Source organism: Schistocerca americana, chromosome 2 (assembly GCF_021461395.2).
Source record: "Schistocerca americana isolate TAMUIC-IGC-003095 chromosome 2, iqSchAmer2.1, whole genome shotgun sequence".
Lineage (NCBI taxonomy): Eukaryota > Metazoa > Arthropoda > Insecta > Orthoptera > Acrididae > Schistocerca > Schistocerca americana.
In genome coordinates, this window is record NC_060120.1 from 742,929,683 (window position 1) to 742,952,257 (window position 22,575).

General features: G+C 39.3%; 1 protein-coding gene across 1 annotated transcript; it reads left to right on the plus strand.

Moving 5' to 3' along the window:
• Positions 1-1,215: 1,215 nt before the first annotated feature.
• On the plus strand, positions 1,216-22,054 carry LOC124593695. Its single transcript, XM_047131997.1, has 2 exons — positions 1,216-2,441; positions 20,538-22,054. The coding sequence occupies exons 1-2, from the start codon at positions 1,506-1,508 to the stop codon at positions 21,870-21,872; spliced, it is 2,271 nt and encodes a 756-aa protein (XP_046987953.1). The 5' UTR covers positions 1,216-1,505; the 3' UTR covers positions 21,873-22,054.
• The last annotated feature ends 521 nt before the right edge of the window (positions 22,055-22,575 follow it).

Genomic DNA, 22,575 nt, shown 5'->3' on the forward strand with positions numbered 1-22,575 from the left:
ACTACTGTACAAAAAGGAGTAAACTATTCAGGCAACAAAATTTGCAATACCCCACCTAGAAATATCAGAAGTCTTGCTCTTGAAACACCAAAATTCAAGAGAAAATTGAAGGAGTAGCAGATACAAAATTCATTCTGTTCAATTAATGACTTTTTAGTTCATATGAGCAAGTATTTATGTAGCTTTTTACTGTATAAACCAGAGAGCCATTCGTGTAAGCATAAATATAAACTATTCCTAATATGAATGACTCACAAAGTATGTATAAATATTTTTTCTGCTCGTATATTACGATGTAGTATTAGTTGCTACGATTTTTGTCATGAATGAACAATATTGTGCTGTATTGTAATGTAAATGTTGCGATAGTACGACTCATTCCATATAAAACACCAAAATTCAAGAGTAAATTGAAGGAGTACGTAATACAAAATTAATTTTAATCAATTAATGATTTTTTAGTACAAATGAGCAAATATTCTTGTAGGTTTTTACTGTATTGATGAATGAGCTATTTAATGCAGCTATAAATGTAGACTCTCTCGAATATGAATGACTCACAACATATGCATAAAAATTATTATACCTGTCCCTGTGTTGATGTAACATTAGTTGCTAACTTTACGGTATATTTATAATTTTTAGTTTATGGACCGTCTGACTACAACTGAATGAGAGGCAATTTTCGTGCCATGCGCGTTTCGCCTTTATTTTCTACAAGGCACCTTCAGTGGCCTGGAATATGGTCATATTTTTGCTATTTAGTTTACATTCTTTCAATGTGCCAATAGATTATAAACAGTTCTGGTGAGTGCTTTTAAACCTGTAAGGTTGCGTTGACGATTTTCTATCTACTACGCTCCTGTTCCAGTTTTGGTGTTGTTCCTCTTCTTATAAGTGTCAGATGGTCCATAAAGTAAAAATTATCAATATACCGTAATATTACACGCAACTGAGGAAGACAGGACTACAGAAGTTGAAGATGATGGTTGCTACGATTTGTATCATGGAGCGCCCATATTGCGCTCTTCTGTACTGTAAATATTGTGATAGTATTTATTTATAATGCTTATTGAGATCAACGGAACTCGCAATGAATAAAATAAAATAAAATGTTTTTTGTGCATTTGTAGAAAGCAAATGAAATATCGACTACATAGAACGATACCACAGCGTTATATCGATCGTAAATATCGATCAATTCTAGGCAGAATATTGAAAACAATTTCACGTGTTGTTACAGTTATGGAGTGGAACCGAGCGCCAAAACAGTGCAAGAGTATCTTGTGTTTTTGTTCGTTTATTGTGGTTAGAAACGAAAATAAGTGTACGGTTAGTTTTACGAATTACATAGGTGTAAACACAAGGTTTCATAAAAAATAGTAGGCCAAATTCATCTATAATTTCTGTATTTGCATGTTAGGATATCCTAGCTGAAATGTGTGAACCGCTGTTTTCGTGAAGAAGCCGTATTTTGTTATTTGTTCAAGAAGTAATGTTAAGTGATGCCCAGAAATTTATCTGATGCGTGTTGGAGCAGTGATGACAGCAGCTTCGGATGGGTAGATATGGAAGACATAGAACCTGCTGTGTCCAAGAAAACTAATACAGTTGAAGAGAGGATTTCAGAAACTGAAGACGATTCTAGTGATGATTCTGACAATACACAGTTTGACTCTGAAAGTAAGAACAGGCCCGTACTGAAAGATGAACGAGAACAAAAAGAGAACCAGAAAAGAAACGATCCAATATCCACCAACATATCACAAGGGCGAGTTAAAAATGATGTTAGTGACGATTCTGACAGTACACAGTTTGATCTAGAATTTGACAACAGACCTGTAGTGAAAGGTGCAATAAGGTCAAAAGGAAATAATCCATTGAATGTAAACGGGGACCAATTAAAACACCATGAAACTAATAACTCAAGTAACCATGAAACTTCAGAAAACAGTGCTTCTGCGGAATCTGGAAGCGAATCTAGTGATGACAGTGACAAAAAGGAGCTGAAACCATTTACAAAAAGTCTACTAGTTAAGAAGGAGAGACGTTCACACGTATTGTCAGACGACAGTGAAGTTGATTCTTCACCTTTGAAAACCAGGTTGAGGGTTAAATCAGAGTCAGTAACAACACAGCAAACTACAAAAGGAGACAAGCATGTCCCATTGATAGAAGGTGTTCTCTTAGACACTGTACAGCCATTGCCGTTAGATATTGGTGATAATGAAGATGTATGGATTGTGCAGTGCCCTAATGAAATGTCAGAACCGACATTGAAAGGAAAAACATTGAATTTTAATGGAATTTCTTGTGCAGAACAGTTTGAAGGCAGTGTGTTACTGACTGCTAATACAAAGCCAATGAATCTCCTGCTGCCTAAAAGTCCATTGAAACTTACAAGTCTAACGCCAGCGGGACACATCATTTTTAAAGAGAAGGTACTGTATGAATAAAAATAGCACTTATTGATGTTACTATCCCAGAATATTATTATAGTGATAATTGTGTGTGTTGATAATTATAATATGGCATATAAAGTCAGAGTGGAATAGTTAACTGTTTTTTAACAATAATCCATTTGCATTTTTTCGTATGTTATTCTTTTGCTCAAAATGCAGGCAGTGTTGTTGGTTTAGCATTAGAATCATTAAAGTTAGGTAACTTGATTGCAAAGATCCGAGGCAGTACATGGCAATTAGTAACAGTACACAATTAAAATGTTTTCTATGGACTGTGATAATAATGTGTAGGAAACTGAGTAAAAATTGCTTCCAGCTTACATGTTGTGAAACTATTATGGTTAGAAGCTGGCAGCTTGGTTGTGAGTTGGCGAAACCAATGGGGGTATTGTGGCACTTTATTTTACAGGTCCAGCTTGATCACACACACTTTTACACTTCACAATTGATTGTTTCAGCTACTGCCATCTTAAGATCAAAAAATATTCTCATTTAGGTATCAACATCAAATTATACATGTAGGTACATAGTGTTGGGGCCGCTCCTGTTCCTTATTTATATAAATGATATGCCCTCTAGTATTATGGGTAACTCTAAAATATTTCTGTTTGCTGATGACACTAGCTTGGTAGTAAAGGATGTTGTGTGCAACATTGACTCGGTTTCAAGTAGTGCAGTACATGACCTCAGTTCATGGCTTGTAGAAAATAAACTAGCGTTAAATCACAGTAAGACTCGGTTTTTACAGTTTATAACACAATTCAACAAAACCTGGCGTTTTAATCTCACAGAATGGGCATATGATTAGTGAAACTGAACAGTTAAAATTCCTAGGTGTTCAGATAGGTAGTAAGCTGTCGTGGAAAGCCCACATTCAGGATCTTGTTCAAAGACTTAATACTGCCATTTTCACTATTCGAACGGTATTGAAAGTGAGTGATACTTTGACATGTAAATTAGTCTACTTTGCTTATTTTCATTCACTTATGTCGTATGGTATTATGTTTTGGGGTAACTCTTCCCATTCTAGAAGGATATTTTTGGCTCATAAACGGGTGGTTCGGGCAATAAGTGGTGTGAGTTTACGAACCTCTTGTCGATCTCTGTTCACGAGCCTGGGTATTTTGACATTGGCCTCTCAATATGTATATTCCTTATTGTCGTTTCTTGTTACCAATATTAGTTTATTTCCAACAATAAGCAGCTTTCACTCGGTTAATACTCGGCAGAAATCAAACCTCCATTTGGATCGGACTTCCTTAACTCTTGTGCAAAAAGGTGTGCAGTATACTGCTGCATCCATTTTCAATAAGCTGCCACTTGAATTCAAAAATCTTAGCAGTAATCCACGCGCTTTCAAATCAAAACTGAAGAGTTTCCTCATGGGTCACTCCTATTCTGTCGAGGAGTTCCTTGAAGAATTAAGCTGATTCTCATTGTATTGCTGATAGCGTTTGCTTAAACTTATGGACTGATTTTCTTTCAGGTTCATGAACATTTATTTTTATCTGTTATTACTTTTATGTTGTAATTTCATGTACTGACACGTTCCATGACCTTGGAGATTTGCTCCTCAATTTGGTCCTATGGAACTTGACATGGAAATAAATAAATAAATAAGTACCCAGTTTGTGGTGGCTGACTGATCTGTAGCTTAGAATGTTTGAAAAAATTGGCACTGATAACACTTTATGGTCACTATGTTGCTTATGGTGTGTGCCTCATGTTTCCTGCAGCACAGACCAAAGTTGATGACTCATTTCAAATAGGCCTATTCCTCTTTGTCCAAGTATTTACTTTAGAGAAATGTGCAGTAACAATATTATGTAAAGCTTATAACTGAATATGCAGAAATGTTTTTAGAGATTTTGGGATTCTTATGTCTTGCTGTCAATCCATTTGATCCATAGTGTTATTTGTGATTAACTAGTGAATCCACTGTGCTTTACAGGTAGGCCTACCTAAATATGTATGGAAATTGGATGTACATCCTAATCTCCCCCCCCCCCTCTCTCTCTCTCTCTCTCTCTCTCTCTGTCTCTCTGTCTATCTCTCTATCTCTATCCATCACCTTCTCTTCTGTCTCTCTGTCAATCTCCTCATGCCCCTGTCTCTCTCCATCTCTTTCTCCCACCGCTCTTTGTTCATCTCCTCCTTCCACCTCTCTCTGTTCTTTCCACTCCCCCCCACCCTCTGTCATCTGTCTTCTCTTCTCTCTGAGATCTCTAGGAGCTGGGAGTGGCTGTGGCATAGGGACAGGCCAGATTATTACCAATATTTGAGTGGATGCAGAATAATACTTTGGGAGGTTGGGAAGGATTGTGGGTAGCACATTCCGTGTTTACAAGCGTGATGGTAGATAGTTGAAGCTCTGTCAAAGGATGTGGTTTCAGATGTTCCAGTACAGGATTGTACTGGCTGATGGCGGTGCTCCTTTTCAGCTATTTCTTGAAGGTAGCGCAAGGATTGAGAGTGTGTGAGGACATGATGCAGAAAATTTGCCTGTGGACTAGGTTTGAGGAATACTGTCAGTCTGTGAAGGCCTTAGTGAGACCTTCAGCATACTGTGCAGGGGAATTCTCATACCTGCAGGTGCACTGCCATAGAAAGTCAGAGTATGGGAGTAATTTTTTGGTGTGGGAGAGATGACAATTGTCAAAATCTATATACTGTTGGTGGTTAGTGGGCTTGATTTGGAAAGAGGTATGGATGGAGCCACCAGAAAGGTGAAAGTCAGTGTGCAGGAATGTGTCACTTGGGGCTGAGGAGGACCAGATGAAGCATATGAGTGAGAAGCTGTTAGGACTGTGGAGGAATGAGGATAGTGTGTCTGGGCCTCAGGTCCAGATCATGAAGATATCACCTATGAACTTGAAGCAGGAAAGGTTTGTGTGGTTTTGAGATATTATAAGGAAGTCTTCCTCTAGACGACCTTAGGAGGGTGCTATGCGGGTGCCTATGGACATGCCACAGTGGCTGTGTATTTACCCTCAGAAGAGAAGTTGTTTGTGTGATGATATAATAGATGTATGAGGAATGAGGTGATATATTTGGGACCAGAAGGACAGTGGGAGAGGTTGTTTTTGATAGCAGAAGGACCATGGGCATGGGGGATGTTTGTGTGTAGTGAGGTAACATCAGCAGTTATTAATAGGGATCTAGTGGTAATGGGATGAAGAGGGTGGAGAGCCAGTGAAGGAAATGTTTTGGTTCTTTAATATTAGAAGCTGGCTACACACATTTGTTTTGAAGTGTTGGTTGACAAGAGTGGAGATTCTTTCATTGCAAGCACAGTAACCAGCTACAATGGGGTGTCCAGGATTATTAGGTTTTTGGATTTTGGGAAGCAAGTAGGTGACTATGGGGAAGGTCATTTGAGTGGGTAGGGAAATAGATTTGCCAGAAATATTTGGAGATGGCCCTACAGATTTGAGTAGGGATTAAAGGTTATGTTGGACTTTTGGTAAGGGATCACTGTGACATTGTTTGCAGGTGGAGTAGTCAGATACTTGGCAAATGCCTTCTGTCAGGTAATGGCTGTCATTCATCGTGACAGTGGTGGAACATTTGTCTGCTGGGAGGATGATTAAATCAAGTTCTGTCTTGAGGTTGTGGATGGCTGTTTCTTTTTGCGTTGAGAGGTTTATATTCTTGGGAACAGCTGGGGAAGGAGGTGGATGTAGGAGAGGGGGAGGGTCAAGGTTGGGTACTGGTATGAATTGGAAGAGGCAAGGTTCAGTGCCAGGATTAGGTTGGTTTTTGTTGGAAGAACTGATAGCAAAACATGTTTCCACTATGGAGGATACGGGAAGGAGGAGATTAGGTCTGAGTCCAGCACGAGTGAATTTGTGAGTGTGGCTGAAGGTGATGCCTTTGAATAACACTAAAACTTATGTAAGATTGAAGCTTTTTGGTGGATAGGTTGAAAACACCATTGTAGGTTTGTTTAGGGTCTGCATTTTGTGAAGTGTTGGAAATTTTAGGGCTTTGGCAGAAAAGAAGAGGTAGACTGTGTCTGGGTGCTGTGAGGGTTTGACTAGGGGATTCACTGAGGGGAAGAGGGAGGGTGGAATAGGTGTTGATGAGTAATGCTGCTCCAAGGTGGGAATAGATTGCCAATAAGTCTTATAATGTTTGGAAGTGATATCTGCAGCACTCTTCCAGATGTTGAAGAGTGAGAGTTTCAATTTGGGATATATGGTTTTGGTAGTTGGGATTGCACAGTAACAGTATCTTGCTGAAGGAGCAGATGTCATCCAGAGATAACTGTATCATGGAGGTTTGTTTCTGTAGTATCAAGTAAGTTAGGGTCAGAGACTGTCAGAATGAAAATCTGAAGTTCATTGTGAGAGGAAGTGTGGCATGCAGAGAGGGATGGTTAAGCCATTTGGGGAGATTCCATGGCTTGGACATACAATGCCGTTTAGTTAAGGTTCCAAGTATATCTCATTGGCAATACTGTTCAGGAATGGCTCAAAGGCAGACCAGCCTTTTCTGAGGTCTCAAAATGATATCCACAAGTGACTCTTTTTTGCAGTGAATACATAGTACATAGTGGGGCGATCACACTGTTGTAGGAATAATTCAAAAGCCAAGATCGCTTAAATACTGTTTACTGGATAACCGGTTTCAACACACTAAAGGTGCCATCAACGGATCTGAATGTAGCTTAACATTTATTAGCCATTTAGGTATAACAATACAGTGTGATGCCGACTATTGTTAGTCGAGCAGCAGTCATGTACCAAATAGTTTTATCTTGTGATTTCGATTTTACATATCTTATGGAAAAGAATGACCATGAGAGAAGTTGTTTTTTATTTTTTGTGACAATGATTTTGTATCAGCTGGTCTGCTTCATGTATCGTTATATACAAATGGTTTATAAAAGTTAAGCTACATTCATATCCAATGATGCACCTCCAGTGTGTTGGAACCGGTTATCCAGTGACCAGTAGTTAAGCGATCTTGGCTTTTGAATTATTTCTACAACCTTTTTTTTTTTTAGTACATCATCTTATTTTTGTGGGATGTTGATTAATCCATCTTTGAGAAGAGAGATAAGTTGTATTGATGTAGAAATTGGATGTAGAGTGATATAGAACTATGTTGATTTAGCATGGCCCACTTCTCAAGACATCGCCACTTTCCCATAATGTAAATAGGCTTGTTCTTATGGTGAACAAAATTCTGAAAGTGCTTGTTTTTTTATGCTTCCCCAGAATTGTTTTGTAAACCAGAGAGAAGTGTCCACCAGTTTTCCAATATGTTGCATATTCCATAGTGATTTTAGTGACTTAATATATGTACTCTCTTTGATCTAAGTGCACACCAAACTTTTAGCCACACCCCTAGCTTCCTTCATATTTTATGGGCTTAGTGGGAGGGTTCAGAAAATGTGACTGTCCATTATCTTCAGGTTAAAACCTCATTTTTTAGCTTTTTAAGATCATTTTTTCTGAAAGTAAACCCAGCAAGCTTTAAAATGCTGAGCATTTATTTTCTGAAAATTCTGATGTATCATCTTAACCATGAGTACTTGCGGGTGGGGACATATGATATCCTCTTCTTTCAGTCTCGGACAACAAATAAGTTTTCTTCTGTAATGATTTTTTGCTGAACATTTGAACTATGTTTCGCCTCCAAGACAGTTCCGTTTGCGTCTGGGTTTGCCTGCCCAACACAAGACCTTCATTTGAAGTAGTTCCCAAACACGCAAAATTTAAGCATACAATTTAAGTTCGAGTAACAGAATTAATAATGAAGTGGTTCAAATTCTTCTTTCTTACCTCCCTAGACCAAATACCTTTGTTATTTGCAGTTATTCTATGTTTATGAGAAGTTATCATGCATTTTGTGCTGTGCATCTGATCAGCCAATTAATTCAAAGACACTGGCAGTAACTTATCTGTCAGTTAAATCTTTCCCAGTAGATTTGTTGAACATGTGGCTCTTGGATTTGTTGCAAGCTGACATTGTGTAAACCATACAGTACTGCACTGAGACAACTACTCAATGTCTTAGGTTAGTTGTGCTGGTGAGTGCTGGAAAGTTCATGTAGTCTCAGTGAAATATTGTGAGACTTACACACTGTTGACTTTGTGGCAGATCCAAAAAACCATATTTAAAATAAATACAGAAAACTGCAAACAGTTGTTATGTTTTCAATGTAATAATTGGCAGCATTAAACCATATTTTGTCCTACACACAGCTCAGCAACGTTATTTGAGAGACAGTGCTTCCATAATCAGCTTGTAAAACTCATGAAGTAAAAGGCCAAAAATCCTACAAAACAGTTGTAGCACTGATAAAATAAAATGGAACAGAAACGTACTGCACTATGGGTCCTTGTTTTAGATTAAAACTGACAAGTGCTGTCAGTGGCTGTCCCATCTCAAACCGCACACTGCACCAGGCCACATCCTGCTGATCTGCTGAGTGTTCCAGGAGTGCAAAGTTGATACTTCTGTAAACGTCGGGGGCTGGTTGTCGTGAACTGACATGTCTGCGGTATTTTTGCGTAAGTGTAACTGTTGGCTCAACCGTAATGCTGTTCTGTTGGTTGCCCACATTTTCCTCTTTTCTTAAGTCTGCGGTCATCAACCTCTACCTTTTTCGTCTGAGAGGCATTGAAAACTTGTGACTATGTACCTGCCTGAAAATAATTCTGCAAAGGCTTTAATAAATCTCATTCCAGTGTTATTACCTTGCACATTCAGAAAATTGACATGCTTTTTTTAATAAATGGTGATTCTTCCAGCAATTCGAGTTTCCTCCCTTTCTTTTCTTTGTGAAGTTTCCAAGTCACCTTCTGTTTCCCCAAGGGTATGGCCTGTGTCACATACATGTTACACTACAGTTGATTTCTCATAGTTACTCATTCTGACTGCATCTTTATTTTCTGGTATCTGATCAGAAATGTTCTTCCCGTCTGTCCAATATACTTTGCATCACAGGATGCAAGTTATTTATCTTTTTACTAATGTCATGTTGCAGGTTATATTTTATAAGCCTGTGGATGACATGATTCATCAGGAATCACAGCATCAGTTGTTGTCAGTTTCCAGTAAAATGCAAATGCTTGCTTATTGCCCTGCCTTTAAATGTTCAAATCAAGTTATTTCAAATTGGTGTCAGTATTATGCTCCACAGTAAACTTAATGTTTCTAGGTGCCACACTGAACTTTTCTTTCTAAATGCTGGTGGCGTCCCCTTGGGTAAAATATTCCGGAGGTAAAATAGTCCCCTATTCGGATCTCCGGGCGGGGACTACTCAAGAGGACGTCGTTATCATGAGAAAGAAAACTGGCGTTCTACGGATCGGAGCGTGGAATGTCAGATCCCTTAATCGGGCAGGTAGGTTAGAAAATTTAAGAAGGGAAATGGATAGGTTAAAGTTAGATATAGTGGGAATTAGTGAAGTTCGGTGGCAGGAGGAACAAGACTTTTGGTCAGGTGAATACAGCGTTTTAAATACAAAATCAAATAGGGATAATGCAGGAGTAGGTTTAATAATGAATAAAAAAATAGGAGTGCGGGTAATCTACTACAAACAGCATAGTGAACACATTATTGTGGCTGAGATAGACACAAAGCCCATGCCGACTACAGTAGTACAAGTTTATATGCCAACTAGCTCTGCAGATGATGAAGAAATTGATGAAATGTATGATGAGATAAAAGCAATTATTCAGGTAGTGAAGGGAGACGAAAATTTAATAGTCATGGGTGACTGGAATTCGAGAGTAGGAAAAGGGAGAAAAGGAAACATAGTGGGTGAATACGGATTGGGGGAGGGAAATGAAAGAGGAAGCCGTCTGGTGGAATTTTGCACAGAGCATAACTTAATCATAGCTAACACTTGGTTCAAGAACCATAAAAGAAGGTTGTATACATGGAAGAATCCTGGGTATACTAGAATGTATCAGATAGATTATATAATGGTAAGACAGAGATTTAGGAACCAGGTATTAAATTGTATGACATTTCCAGGGGCAGATGCGGACTCTGACCACAATCCATTGGTTATGAACTGTAGATTAAAACTGAAGAAACTGCGAAAAGGTAGCAATTTAAGGAGATGGGACCTGGATAAACTGACTAAACCAGAGGTTGTACAGAGTTTCAGGGAGAGCATAAGGGAACAATTGACAGGAATGGGGGAAAGAAATACAGCAGAAGAAGAATGGGTAGCTCTGAGGGATGAAGTAGTGAAGGCAGCAGAGGATCAAGTAGGTAAAAAGACGAAAGCTAGTAGAAATCCTTGGGTGACAGAAGAAATATTGCATTTAATTGACGAAAGGAGAAAATATAAAAATGCAGTAAATGAAGCAGGCAAAAAGGAATACAAACGTCTCGAAAATAAGATCGAAAGGAAGTGCAAAATGGCTAAGCAGGGATGGCTAGAGGACAAATGTAAGGATTTAGAGGCATATATCACTAGGGGGAAGATAGATACTGCCTACAGGAAAATTAGAGATACCTTTGGAGAAAAGAGAGCCACTTGTATGAATATCAAGAGCTCAGATGGAAACCCAGTTGTAAGCAAAGAAGGAAAAGCAGAAAGGTGGAGGGAGTATATAGAGGGTCTATACAAGGGTGATGTGCTTGAGGACAATATTATGGAAATGGAATAGGATGTAGATGAAGATAAAACGGGAGATACGATAGTGCGTGAAAAGTTTGACAGAGCACTGAAACACCTGAGTCAAAACAAGGTCCCGGGAGTAGACAACATTCCATTGGAACTACTGACGGCCTTGGGAGAGCCAGTCCTGACAAAACTCTACCATCTGGTGAGCAAGATGTATGACACAGGCGAAATACCCTCAGACTTCAAGAAGTATATAATAATTGCAATCCCAAAGAAAGCAGGTGTTGACAGATGTGAAAATTACCGAACTATCAGTTTAATAAGTCACAGCTGCAAAATACTAACGTGAATTCTTTACTCATGAATGGAGAAACTGGTAGAAGCTGACCTTGGGGAAGATCAGTTTGGATTCCGTAAAAATGTTGGAACACGTGAGGCAATACTGACCCTATGACTTATCTCAGAAGAAAGATTAAGGAAAGGCAAACCCACGTTTCTAGCATTTGTAGACTTAGAGAAAGCTTTTGACAATGTTGACTGGAATATTCTCTTTCAAATTCTGAAGGTGGCAGGGGTAAAATACAGGGAGCGAAAGGCTATTTACAATTTGCACAGAAACCAGATGGCAGTTATAAGAGTCGAGGGACATGAAAGGGAAGCAGTGGTTGGGAAGGGAGTGAGACAGGGTTGTAGCCTCACCTCGATGTTATTCAATCTGTATATTGAGCAAACAGTAAAGGAAACAAAAGAAAAATTCGGGGTAGGTATTAAGATCCATGGAGAAGAAATAAAAACTTTGAGGTTCGCTGATGACATTGTAATTCTGTCAGAGACAGCAAAGGACTTGGAAGAGCAGTTGAACGGAATGGACAGTGTCTTGAAAGGACGATAGAAGATGAACATCAATAAAAGCAAAACGAGGATAATGGGATGTAGTCGAATTAAGTCGGGTGATGCTGAGGGAATTAGATTAGGAAATGAGACATTTAAAGTAGTAAATGAGTTTTGGTATTTGGGGAGCAAAATAACCGATGATGGTCGGAGTAGAGAGGATATAAAATGTAGACTGGCAAAGACAAGGAAAGCGTTTCTGAAGAAGAGAAATTTATTAACATAGAGTATAGATTTAAGTGTCAGGAAGTCGTTTCTGAAAGTATTTGTATGGAGTGTAGCCATGTATGGAAGTGAAACATGGACGATAAATAGTTTGGACAAGAAGAGAATAGAAGCTTTTGAAATGTGGTGCTACAGAAGAATGCTGAAGATTAGATGGGTAGATCACATAACTAATGAGGAGGTATGGAATAGAATTGGGGAGAAGAGGAGTTTGTGACACAACTTGAAAAGGAGAAGGGATCCATTGGTAGGACATGTTCTGAGACATCAAGGGATCACAAATTCAGCATTGGAGGGCAGCGTGGAGGGCAAAAATCATATAGGGAGACCAAGAGATGAATACACTAAGCATATTCAGAAGGATGTAGGTTGCAGTAAGTACTGGGAGATGAAGAAGCTTGCACAGGATAGAGTAGCATGGAGAGCTGCATCAAACCAGTCTCAGGACTGAAGACCACAACAGCAACAACAACAACAACAACAACAGACATAGCATAGTCAATTATCAGGTGGATCTGTTGCCATTATATACATGTTAAAGTAGCCATGTTTCTTGTTTTGTCCAGTTGGAAAAATAATATTGTGCCATTAGCAAATTCTTTATTTTGTACAGTTTACTAGCAACAGAAACTTGTCAAAGTTGTTGAAAATATGTAATCACTTAATAAGTTTCTCCAGTGAGTCTCAACAGTTAAGAAATAATTGCTTGAATTTAGATGTGACCACACTTCTCTCAAAGATTATCCACTTATAGAATGTCTCCAAACTTCATCCGTAGACGAAGATACCGAGAAAGTGCACCAAATGATATTTGGCTATTAGCAGTTTAAGAAGTGTAAAATAATAGGCATCAAAGGTATGTGTGAAAATGAATTTATCAACAATGATTGGTTCACTGTAGAAAAGGAATGGAGTGATTTTGTGGATGAGATATGGGTCCAGCACTTCATCTCATAAACGAAACAGCAATCGGAACGGGGCGAGGAGGTGGTGGTCGTGTATCAAAAACAGAATGTTGATTCATCAAGAGGGAAGGTTGTGGTGAATGTTTTTGATGCTGAAGTGGATTAATCATGTGGATTATCTTGGGAAGTGTAAGATGATAAGTAGCATATACTACACAAGTCTTGTGGATCGACTAGATAAATGAAAAATAAAATGTTGTAGGATAGCATTACATAGGATAATGCTCTTGCCCAAACAGGTGTGTGGCGGTATACAGAGATATAACAATGAAAACAATCAATTTTTGACAAAATAATTTAAGTGGATGGATAAAAAATGTACCACACATAAAAGAAGGTTGTAATTAGGCAAGCTTTCGGACCCAGTGGCTGCTTCTTCAGGCAGAAGGTTGGAAGGGGAAGAAAGAGGGGTGAACGAAACGGACTGGAGAGGTCTAGGAAAAGGACTAGAGTTAGGGGAAAGTCACCCAGAACTGCTGGGCAGGGAAGACTTACCACTTGGGATGAGAAGGAAAGATTGATTGTTGTGGACTGCATCGGACAAGATTTTAAAACCTGAGAACTTGAAGGTGGAAGACAGGGTGATCTGCAAGACAGAGATTACTGCTTAACCAACATGCATGAGTTAATAAGAGTGAAAAGCTAAGTCCATTGTATGTAATAGTGATTTTTTGGGGGGGGGGGGGGGGTGAAAAACAGGTAAGACAATGGAAGATGTAGTATACTAAAATGAAAAGAGAAGAAAAGACTAGTTACTGTGAAGATGCTGAGATGGAAGAAATTAACATAAATTAAGGCCAGGTGTGTAGCGAGAACCAAGGACATGTTGTAGCGCTAATTCCTACCTGTGGAGTTCTGAGAAACTGGGATCTAAGTGAAGAATCCTGATGGTGCATGTGGTGAAACAGGCAATGAGGTCATGTGACCTCAGTGCCTTCAAAAAAGGGAAGGAATAAAGTTGACCAGTTCCCTAACCTGTCAAAAACTCTGGTATGTGCCTTCCCTCTAAAGAACAAGCAGGCTTCCAGGGAAGTGCATGTAGCTTGAGAGGATGTTTAGTTAAACCACATCACAGCGTCTAAGTATTTAGGTGTAACAATGGATTGTATCCCTTCTTACAAAAAATCTTCATGAAGACCAAACCAAGTGTCAACTAGAAATAACATCCATTCCAAACTAGTTGGGGTACGAACCAGAAATGCTGAAAGTTACTGCCCCATCTCAGTGCTGCTCTGCCACAGAGTATACTTGTCCCATTTCATACAGATCCAGTCGTGTTAACAAGTTGACACTTCCCTAAATGAAACATGTCAGTTCATCACTGTTTGCTGGAGACCAAAACCTTGTGATAAAGTGTATTGTTTGTGAGAAATTGCTCCAACAGAAATGAGAAGAGAAGTTGCATCCATGAACGAGAGATTTAAATCACTCACCTCATGTCATTTATGGAAATCAACCAGCCCATCACCGACTGAAGTCTAGAAGTTTTCTCCATACAACCAAAAATCTGAAACACTCAAATTGCTGGTTTGGTGCTACTAAATGAACATCTCCCCCATGACAAGGAATACTAGTCTAGCTGGAAATTGTTAAATAGAATTCATTCTGGTGTTAAAGTGGAGCTTCCCAAGTCTTTCAGTGCTCTGTGAATGCTGGAGTTATCAAACACCAACCCACCTCATAAACCACAGCACAAAGTCCTTCGAGTTGGGTTGAGTTGGTTGGAGGGAGGGAGGCTTGGGTGGGGGGGGGGGGGGTTACGATGGAACAGAGGAATAGGGAGAGTGCAGAAAGATTAATATGGGTGAAGATTAATGAATCAAGCTAAAGTGAAATGGATGAGTTGGTGGGGAAGGAAGGGAGTAGGAGGCATGGGAACAGGTGTGGAGGCAGGTAGGCTTGCAGAGATTGTCAGGAGCATTGCCCAGTTGAAAGATATGTGGGAAGGACACTTCCCATTTATGCTTTCAGGAAAAAGCTGGTTGGCAATGATGACCACATGAAAGGCTGTGCAGAAGCTACAGCAGAGTTGATGTATGCCCTCTGAAAGCAATTGCCTTGTCCTTTTGCTATGTCTCTCTCCCTAGCCATCACTCTCCTTTCCTTTCACCCCTTCCTTTCCTGTCCCCACTGGACTCGCATTAGGGAGGATGATGGTTCAATCCCGCTTCCGGCCATCCAGATTTAGGTTTTATGTGATTTCCCTAGATCACTCCAGGCAATTGTCGGGATGGTTGCTTTGAAAGGGCACGGCCAATTTCCTTCCCCATCCTTCCCTAATCTGAGCTTGTGCTCCGTCTCTAATGACCTCGTTGTCGACGGGACGTTAAACAGTAATCTCCTCCTCCTTTCCTGTCCCCTCCTTGTTACTCTCATCCACTTCAACCTACACAACTCCTCTTCTCATGACAGTCAGACTGCATCCCCAGGAAAATGCTGGTGTGTGTGTGTGTGTGTGTGTGTGTGTGTGTGTGTGTGTAGACACCATCATTTGACCGAGTGAAATGTGTACCTAGAGTAACAACACACTTTTACCTAACTGCTGCTAGAATGAGCTAGATATTAAGTACAGTGTTTTGTGCTCAATGGTGAGAACTCTGTGCATGATACCACGAAGTGTGGAACAACAAGAATGAAAAGTTGCATAGTTTTTCGTTGTCAGTGAATTGTTGTCTTCATTATTCTTGGTGTTACCAAGGTGTCTTTGGTCCTTATAATGTTAATACACATATCTTTCTTTTCCTCTTCCCATAATTATCCCTTGATCACATGGTTCAATTTGTAGATCAACAGCCGTCACGTTTGGATCCAATTCGTCTTTTAGATTTATGTCTTCAGTATGTATATTTTCAATGAGTGTCTCTTTTCATTGTTTCTTTGGCCTCCCCTTATGAGATCTTTCTCCACCTGGTTTCAGCTGATATGTAGACTGTATCGTTGTACCCTATGCTGCCCTCTGTATAGTTCATTAACTCCTTATACATATGTGTAAGAGAACATAGCAGACCAAACTGTAGGAAAGTACTGACAAGCAAAGCTGTAAGTGAAGGTTGTGGTTTGTGCCTGGGTAGCTCTTTCAGTAACAGTATTATCGCAAAAAAGGTAGGGTATCAGGTTCAAGTCCCAGTCTGATGCACAGTTTTAATTTACCAGGAAGTTTCAGCAGACCAAACCGCCAGAACTTAGCAATTGTCAAACATATGACAACATTACAAACACCGAGATAAGTGGGTGCAGAAAAGGAAATCAGCCAAAACTTCTAAACAGAGGAATGGTGACTTGACATTATGGAATACCTGTATTATTTTTTAAATAGATTATGTGAAAGAATTTGCTCTGCTTTTTCAGAAAATGGTTATTGGCCAGGTGCATATAACTGTAGATCTATATAGCTGACAGTAGTGAGTTGTACAATTAATAAACTTGGTTCATGATTTCCTGTTTCATGATCTCCATTATAGGAAAAAGTGGATCTTACAAATATCCACCAGTTCATCAAAAGTATCCAGATGGCAGTCAAACACCGATTAGCACCTCCCTAGTGAATGAAATAAGACCAGCTTTATTGCTGGATTGAGGACTTCCAAACTGATAGAATTCGATACAATGTTCTTGATGCAGGAGATTGAGGTTATCTTATGAAGAAAAGTGTGTTTTGGTATGAATGTGTTTAGTATGCGTAAGGGTGTCACATATACAGTCATCCAATTCCAATGACAAATGCTACAACAGAGGCATTCTGTATCACAGAACAGTTTGCTGCTGAAATAAGAAGAGTTGAGCAACATATTACTCTGTCCCACATGCGTATCACAAAATGAAGAAGACAATATATCAGAGAAATTCAAGGTCATAAAAAATATGGATACAAGGTATAAGACAAATAGTAATGTGCCAGTTAACAAGAAAAAAAATAGAAAAAAAACCTACTAAGTAAAAGGATGTGTTTTGCAGATTTAAAATCAGTCCTAATCTGAAAGATCTTCATCTTAGTGACATTCAGATAGTTTATGACAGTCATACGAGTAGTTAAAAAGACGCTGGATACCCTTTTAGGAGAAACAAGTTTCAGATCCCTGCCTGGCTATCGTGGTTTAGGTCTTCCTAATAATACCCTACTTTACTTAAATATTTGGTGATTGAGTTCAGAAAGATGTTGATACTTGGGACCCAAATGCACCCATTGCTGAAGACTGGCTCTAATTAAAGTCACTTCTTACTTTTATATCCGACGCTACATGTGGCACTTTGAAAGCGAAATCACAGGATTAGTTCCTTGAGGATATTGATGTCTTGAAACACCTTGACTCTAAATGTCAGGCAATTCCTCAACACACAGTCCATAACTGCATTAACTGGAGAAATTTTGTGCAACACACAGGAGGGTGTCGATGCTGGAAACATCAACAGTGTGTATTTGGGTATCAAAAGGGGCATTTGGCCCATCCCTAAGAAGGCTGCACCATTTAAGGAGATTGGTGGAACAGTCATCATAGATTGTAATGACAGCTGAAGCAGTGGTTGGAACGCTTTTCCAGTCTCTACTCTCCTCTGGTCAAAATCAGCCTAAAAGCAACACGAGAAATTTCTCATTCATCAACTTGCCTCGATCTGGCCGCTGTGCCTACTAAGGAGGAGTTTCAGAGACCTGTTATGTGGCTTAAATGGGGGAAATGCCCTGCTAAAGAAACACACAAACTTGTCAGACTGACTCTGCTCCTCCCAGTGCTCTGCAACCTCTTATTGTAATGTTGGGCGGGTGAACTGTGCTGCAGGATATGCGTGATGTCAACATCATCAGTCTGCACAAAGTTAAAGGTGATCACAGTTATTGCAGTTGCTACCACAGAATTTCACTGATGAGTGTCACCGGAAAAGTGTTTGCTTGTGTGGTGCTGGGTAGACTAGAGGAGGCTTGGCTAGCAAATGTACCCAAAGTCTGAATGTGGATTTAGCTCAGTGATCTACTACTGATATGATCTGAACACTTCAACAAATTCAGGAAAAATGCCACTAGCAGAAGACCCCATTGTTTATTGTTTCTATCAACTTAAACAAGGCATCTGACACAGTCAGCAGGGAGGGACTGTGTACTTCACTAGTGAAGATAGGGTGCCATTCAAAACTCTTGAAAACGAGCAGAGCTTATTGTGATGATGGAGGGTGCTGTGATATTTGGAGGAAGCACATCAGATCTTTTTCTTGTGCAAAGAGGAATTTGTCAAAGCTGTGAACTGCCCTCTACCTTGTTTGGTATAACTTCTCAAAGTTGCTTTTGGCAAAACAAACATGGGCATCCATCTCCATACCATGGCTAATGGGAAACTTTACATCGTCTCGTTACTCAAATTAAGTGCTATCGTGAGGACTTATTTTTAAGTAATTTTTTATTCACTGACAACGCAGCATTCATAGCACATACTCAAGACAACCATCAAAGGCTTGGGGTCAAGTTCTTGTCCATGTCTGTGACTGTAAAGAAGATCGTTACTATGGTGCAAGGGCACACCAATATGACCGAGCAAGGTGGCGCAGTGGTTGGCACACTGGGATTGCATACGGGAGGACGATGGTTCAATCCTGCCTCCGGCCATCCTGACTTAGGTTTTCCGTGTTTTCGCTAAATCGCTCCAGGCAAATGGCGGAATGGTTCCTTTGAAAGGGCACGGCCGACTTCCTTCCCTAATTCGATGAGACCGATCATCTTGCCGTCTGGTCTCCTCCCCCAAATGACCCAACCCAACAGACCAGTATGGCTGCCATAAGATGAGATGGCTTTTTGTTGATTGTAGTCGATATATTCTGCTACTTTGGTTCACTAGTGATAGAATATCTTTCTCTAGATGATGAAATAAACGCAAGAATTGGCAAAGTGGAGAACACTTTCAGGAAGCTCTGCACAAAGAATCTGGAATGACAAACACTCTACAGTGACCACAAAAATTCTTGCCTATCAAGCATGCATACTGTGAGCACCTCCACATACGGTGGTGAGGTCTGGACATCATACGCCAAACAGGAATGCAAACTCAACACCTTTCATCTGTTGTGCTTATGAAACATTCTGGGAATTACATGGAGAGAGCATGTGACAAATGAGGTGGTCTTGAATGCTGCAAAGCTATCAACACCCCTCTCAAGGTATGTTGCCTGTGAGGACACATATCACATGGGCCACTCCTGTCGTCTTAGAAGCATGCCACATAGTGAGGTAGCACGTGCCAAGAGACCACCTGGAAGACCTGCTTTGCACTCAAACAGGAAGAGCTCGTTGAAAACCAAAGCAGATGGAGAAAACACATCAAGGATAGCAGCAAGTTACATGATGGCACCTGGCTCAACAATTTAGTTGTGGAACAAGTGTATAGACAAATGTCTCTGGCAAACCCTTCATTTGGTGTGGTATACACGTTCCACACCAGTGGCATGCCAAGTGGGCTCTTACATTAGACTCCTGAGATGCCAAAGAAAGTGCTTGTGTGATGCTAGTTGAATCTTCCATTTGGAGGTATGGGCCATTCATGGCGATTATAGACACATAATGAGATCAAAAGGCATTTTAACAAAAAAAGTTTCGTAAGACAGTGGCATACAACAAAGAGACACATTATAACTTGCTACAAATGGGTCATGTTAAAAAACTGAGTGCTTTCGACCTACACCTGATTCAGTTGTGCCAAAAACAATAACTGCAGTAGCAGTTGCAGGTATTACCTGTTGTGTGGTTTTGAGCATGGAGCAGTCAGCAATTGACACAACTGCACTCCTGAGAAGTGTTTCCGATGTGTTCAGCATAATTTTTCCTGTTTCTTATGTAGTCTTATATTATGGTGACACAGTAGTTGTGTTCTGCAGTTCTGTATTTCACTAGTTCCAGTAGTGTGTCACTCAGAATTTGAATATTAACAGTCAGTGCTTTAACTTTGTGGCACTGTATGCTTCCCTTCATTTATTCCACTGTCTTGAATTCCCTGCCATCTTTATTGCAAACCACCATTTTTTCCCGCATTTCTCAGTTGTTTGATATATTTCTTACACTCCCAAAATAGTGAGAAATATTACTTTACAAAACAAACTGGTTTTGGTTTGGGAACTGTTCTTCCATGATGCCTCGCTAGCATTAGGATGGGACCAACCTCTAATTATGAGGGTTTTTATTGTAGTTTACTATTTCTATGCGAGACATTATTTCTGTTATTTTTGCTAAAGTAAATAAATACTAACATTTTTATTTTATTTCATTTGAACTATTGATTGACATTGTAATACATGTTGACAAATCTTTCATTTACTGTTAGAAAATGAACAGAGGTCACTTATTTTGAATTGCAATTTAATGTACTGTTTAATTATGTACCATTCTGTGAAAATAGCAGTAAATATTTCTTCAAATGTTACAGGAAATGGCTCCATACATTGTTCATCCCGTATGTAATGAAGATAATTTAACATCCCTGCCAACTGGGCTGAAAGAACGTCATCCATTATTTGGTGCTGACCTTTCATTGGCACAAAAATTGTCTTCACAACTACAGAAAAGAAAGAAGAAGAAAAAGAAGAAAAAACAAAATGTGTCTGATTTAGGATCTACGTTTTGTGAGGATGAAAATGAAATGCCAGAAGCAGAAAATGGACCCAAATTTGCTAATAGCCTTGATGATTCATCAAGCCATATCAAGAAGAAAAAGAAGAAAAGAAAGCACTTGGATGAGGAAACAGTGGCTTTTAATCAAGATTCAGATACCAAAAGTCATAGTTTACACCCCTCATTCCATTCAGGTAATAGCCCCAGAATCAAAAGTGAACAAAACATAAATGGATTTGTCATTGATGACTATATTCAGTCAGAGCTACAACAAAAGAAACACAGGAAGGTCAAACATGAACCAGGAGAAGCAGTTTCACCAGTAATTACAAATCTTCATCCTGAATTAGCCTATGCTACCCCATCAAAGAAGAGAAAGCACAAGCATTTGGAGTACTCCTTTGAAAGTGATAGAATGGTGGCAGGAGGAACTTCAGATGAAGCAGAAAATATATTATCACAAAAAAGGAAGAAACGGAAATATGAGGATGCAAGCAATACTTCATATGACGTGTATTCCGCTAGTAAAAGGACTATTGAGCCAAGTGAAAGTGTTGGAGAGAGTTCAGACCTTGTTTCACCAAAAAAGAAGAAACATCATAAATATGAGAGTGACTTTCAAAGACAAAATATAGAGAATGTGAATAACAAATCAGATGAATTAGCTATATATTCTGAAGAAATGACTTTGGATCCTGTTACAGATGGTTTGTTGCATACTGTCAAGAAGAAAAAGAAGAAAATCAAAGAGAATGACACTGAATCAGTGGTCAGTCCTAATATCAAAACAAATTCAGATATAAATTTTATGTCTACCAAGAAAAAGAAGAAACTGAAAATTGAGAATATTGACAGACATTTAGGGCAGCTGAGTTTTGACGCTACAGAGACAAAGAAGAGTGTGTCTGATGTTACAGGTGCTGACTTTGATTATTTTGATGCCAATAGAAAAAAACTACACAAAGAAGAAAGAAGGAAGTTTGAAGAGACAGGATACTCAGCTGAATCTTCAGGAGAAAATTTGACTCACAGTAAGTTTTTCAAGCACACACCCAACAACAGTCTTTTGAAGCAAGAGACAAGTTATGCTGATCATTCTCCAGTAATAGATGTGCACCAGAAAAAGAAAAAGAAGAGAAAATCAGAGTGATGTTTTTCCAGGTTACCTTAGCATTGTAAGGTAATTTAATGTTAATACGGAACATTAGAAGACTGGTGCTAAAATGTTACTTTTTCTTTGAGCAGCAAAAGAAAGGTGCATTGACTTGTTTTTCTGTATTGATTATTCTGACCAGTGAACTGGAAAGTAAATTGGAATAATATTTGTTTTAATCATTTATTTCATTGTCCTGCCATCCTTCCTTGTATAGCAATGTAGGGTTTACAACAAAGAACACATACCAATCTTTTTCCTGTAATGATATTGCAGAATCACCATTTACTTTTTTATATACAAGTCTGCAATTTTAATTAATATGTTAATGATGCAAAGTTCTTTAGACATGCAAGCAAATAGAATATATAATATATCAATTTTTGAAAATATAATCTAATAAAATAGATAAAAAATCTACTCATCAAGCAGTGGCAGGAGAACACTCATATAAAGGTATTAACGCTTGCAAGCTTTAGGAGTTGGTGGCTCCTTTGGGCAGAAGGGTCAAAGGGAAAGGAAGAGGGATGAAGGAAAAGGACTGGTGAGGTTTAGGAAAAGGGGTAGAGTTCGGGAAAGTCATCCAGAACCCCAGGTCAGGGGAGATTTACTGGACGGGATGAGAAAGAAAGAATCTCTTCCCATCCAGTAAGTCTCCCCTGACTGAAGATTCTGCGCAACTTTTCTGAACACTACCCAT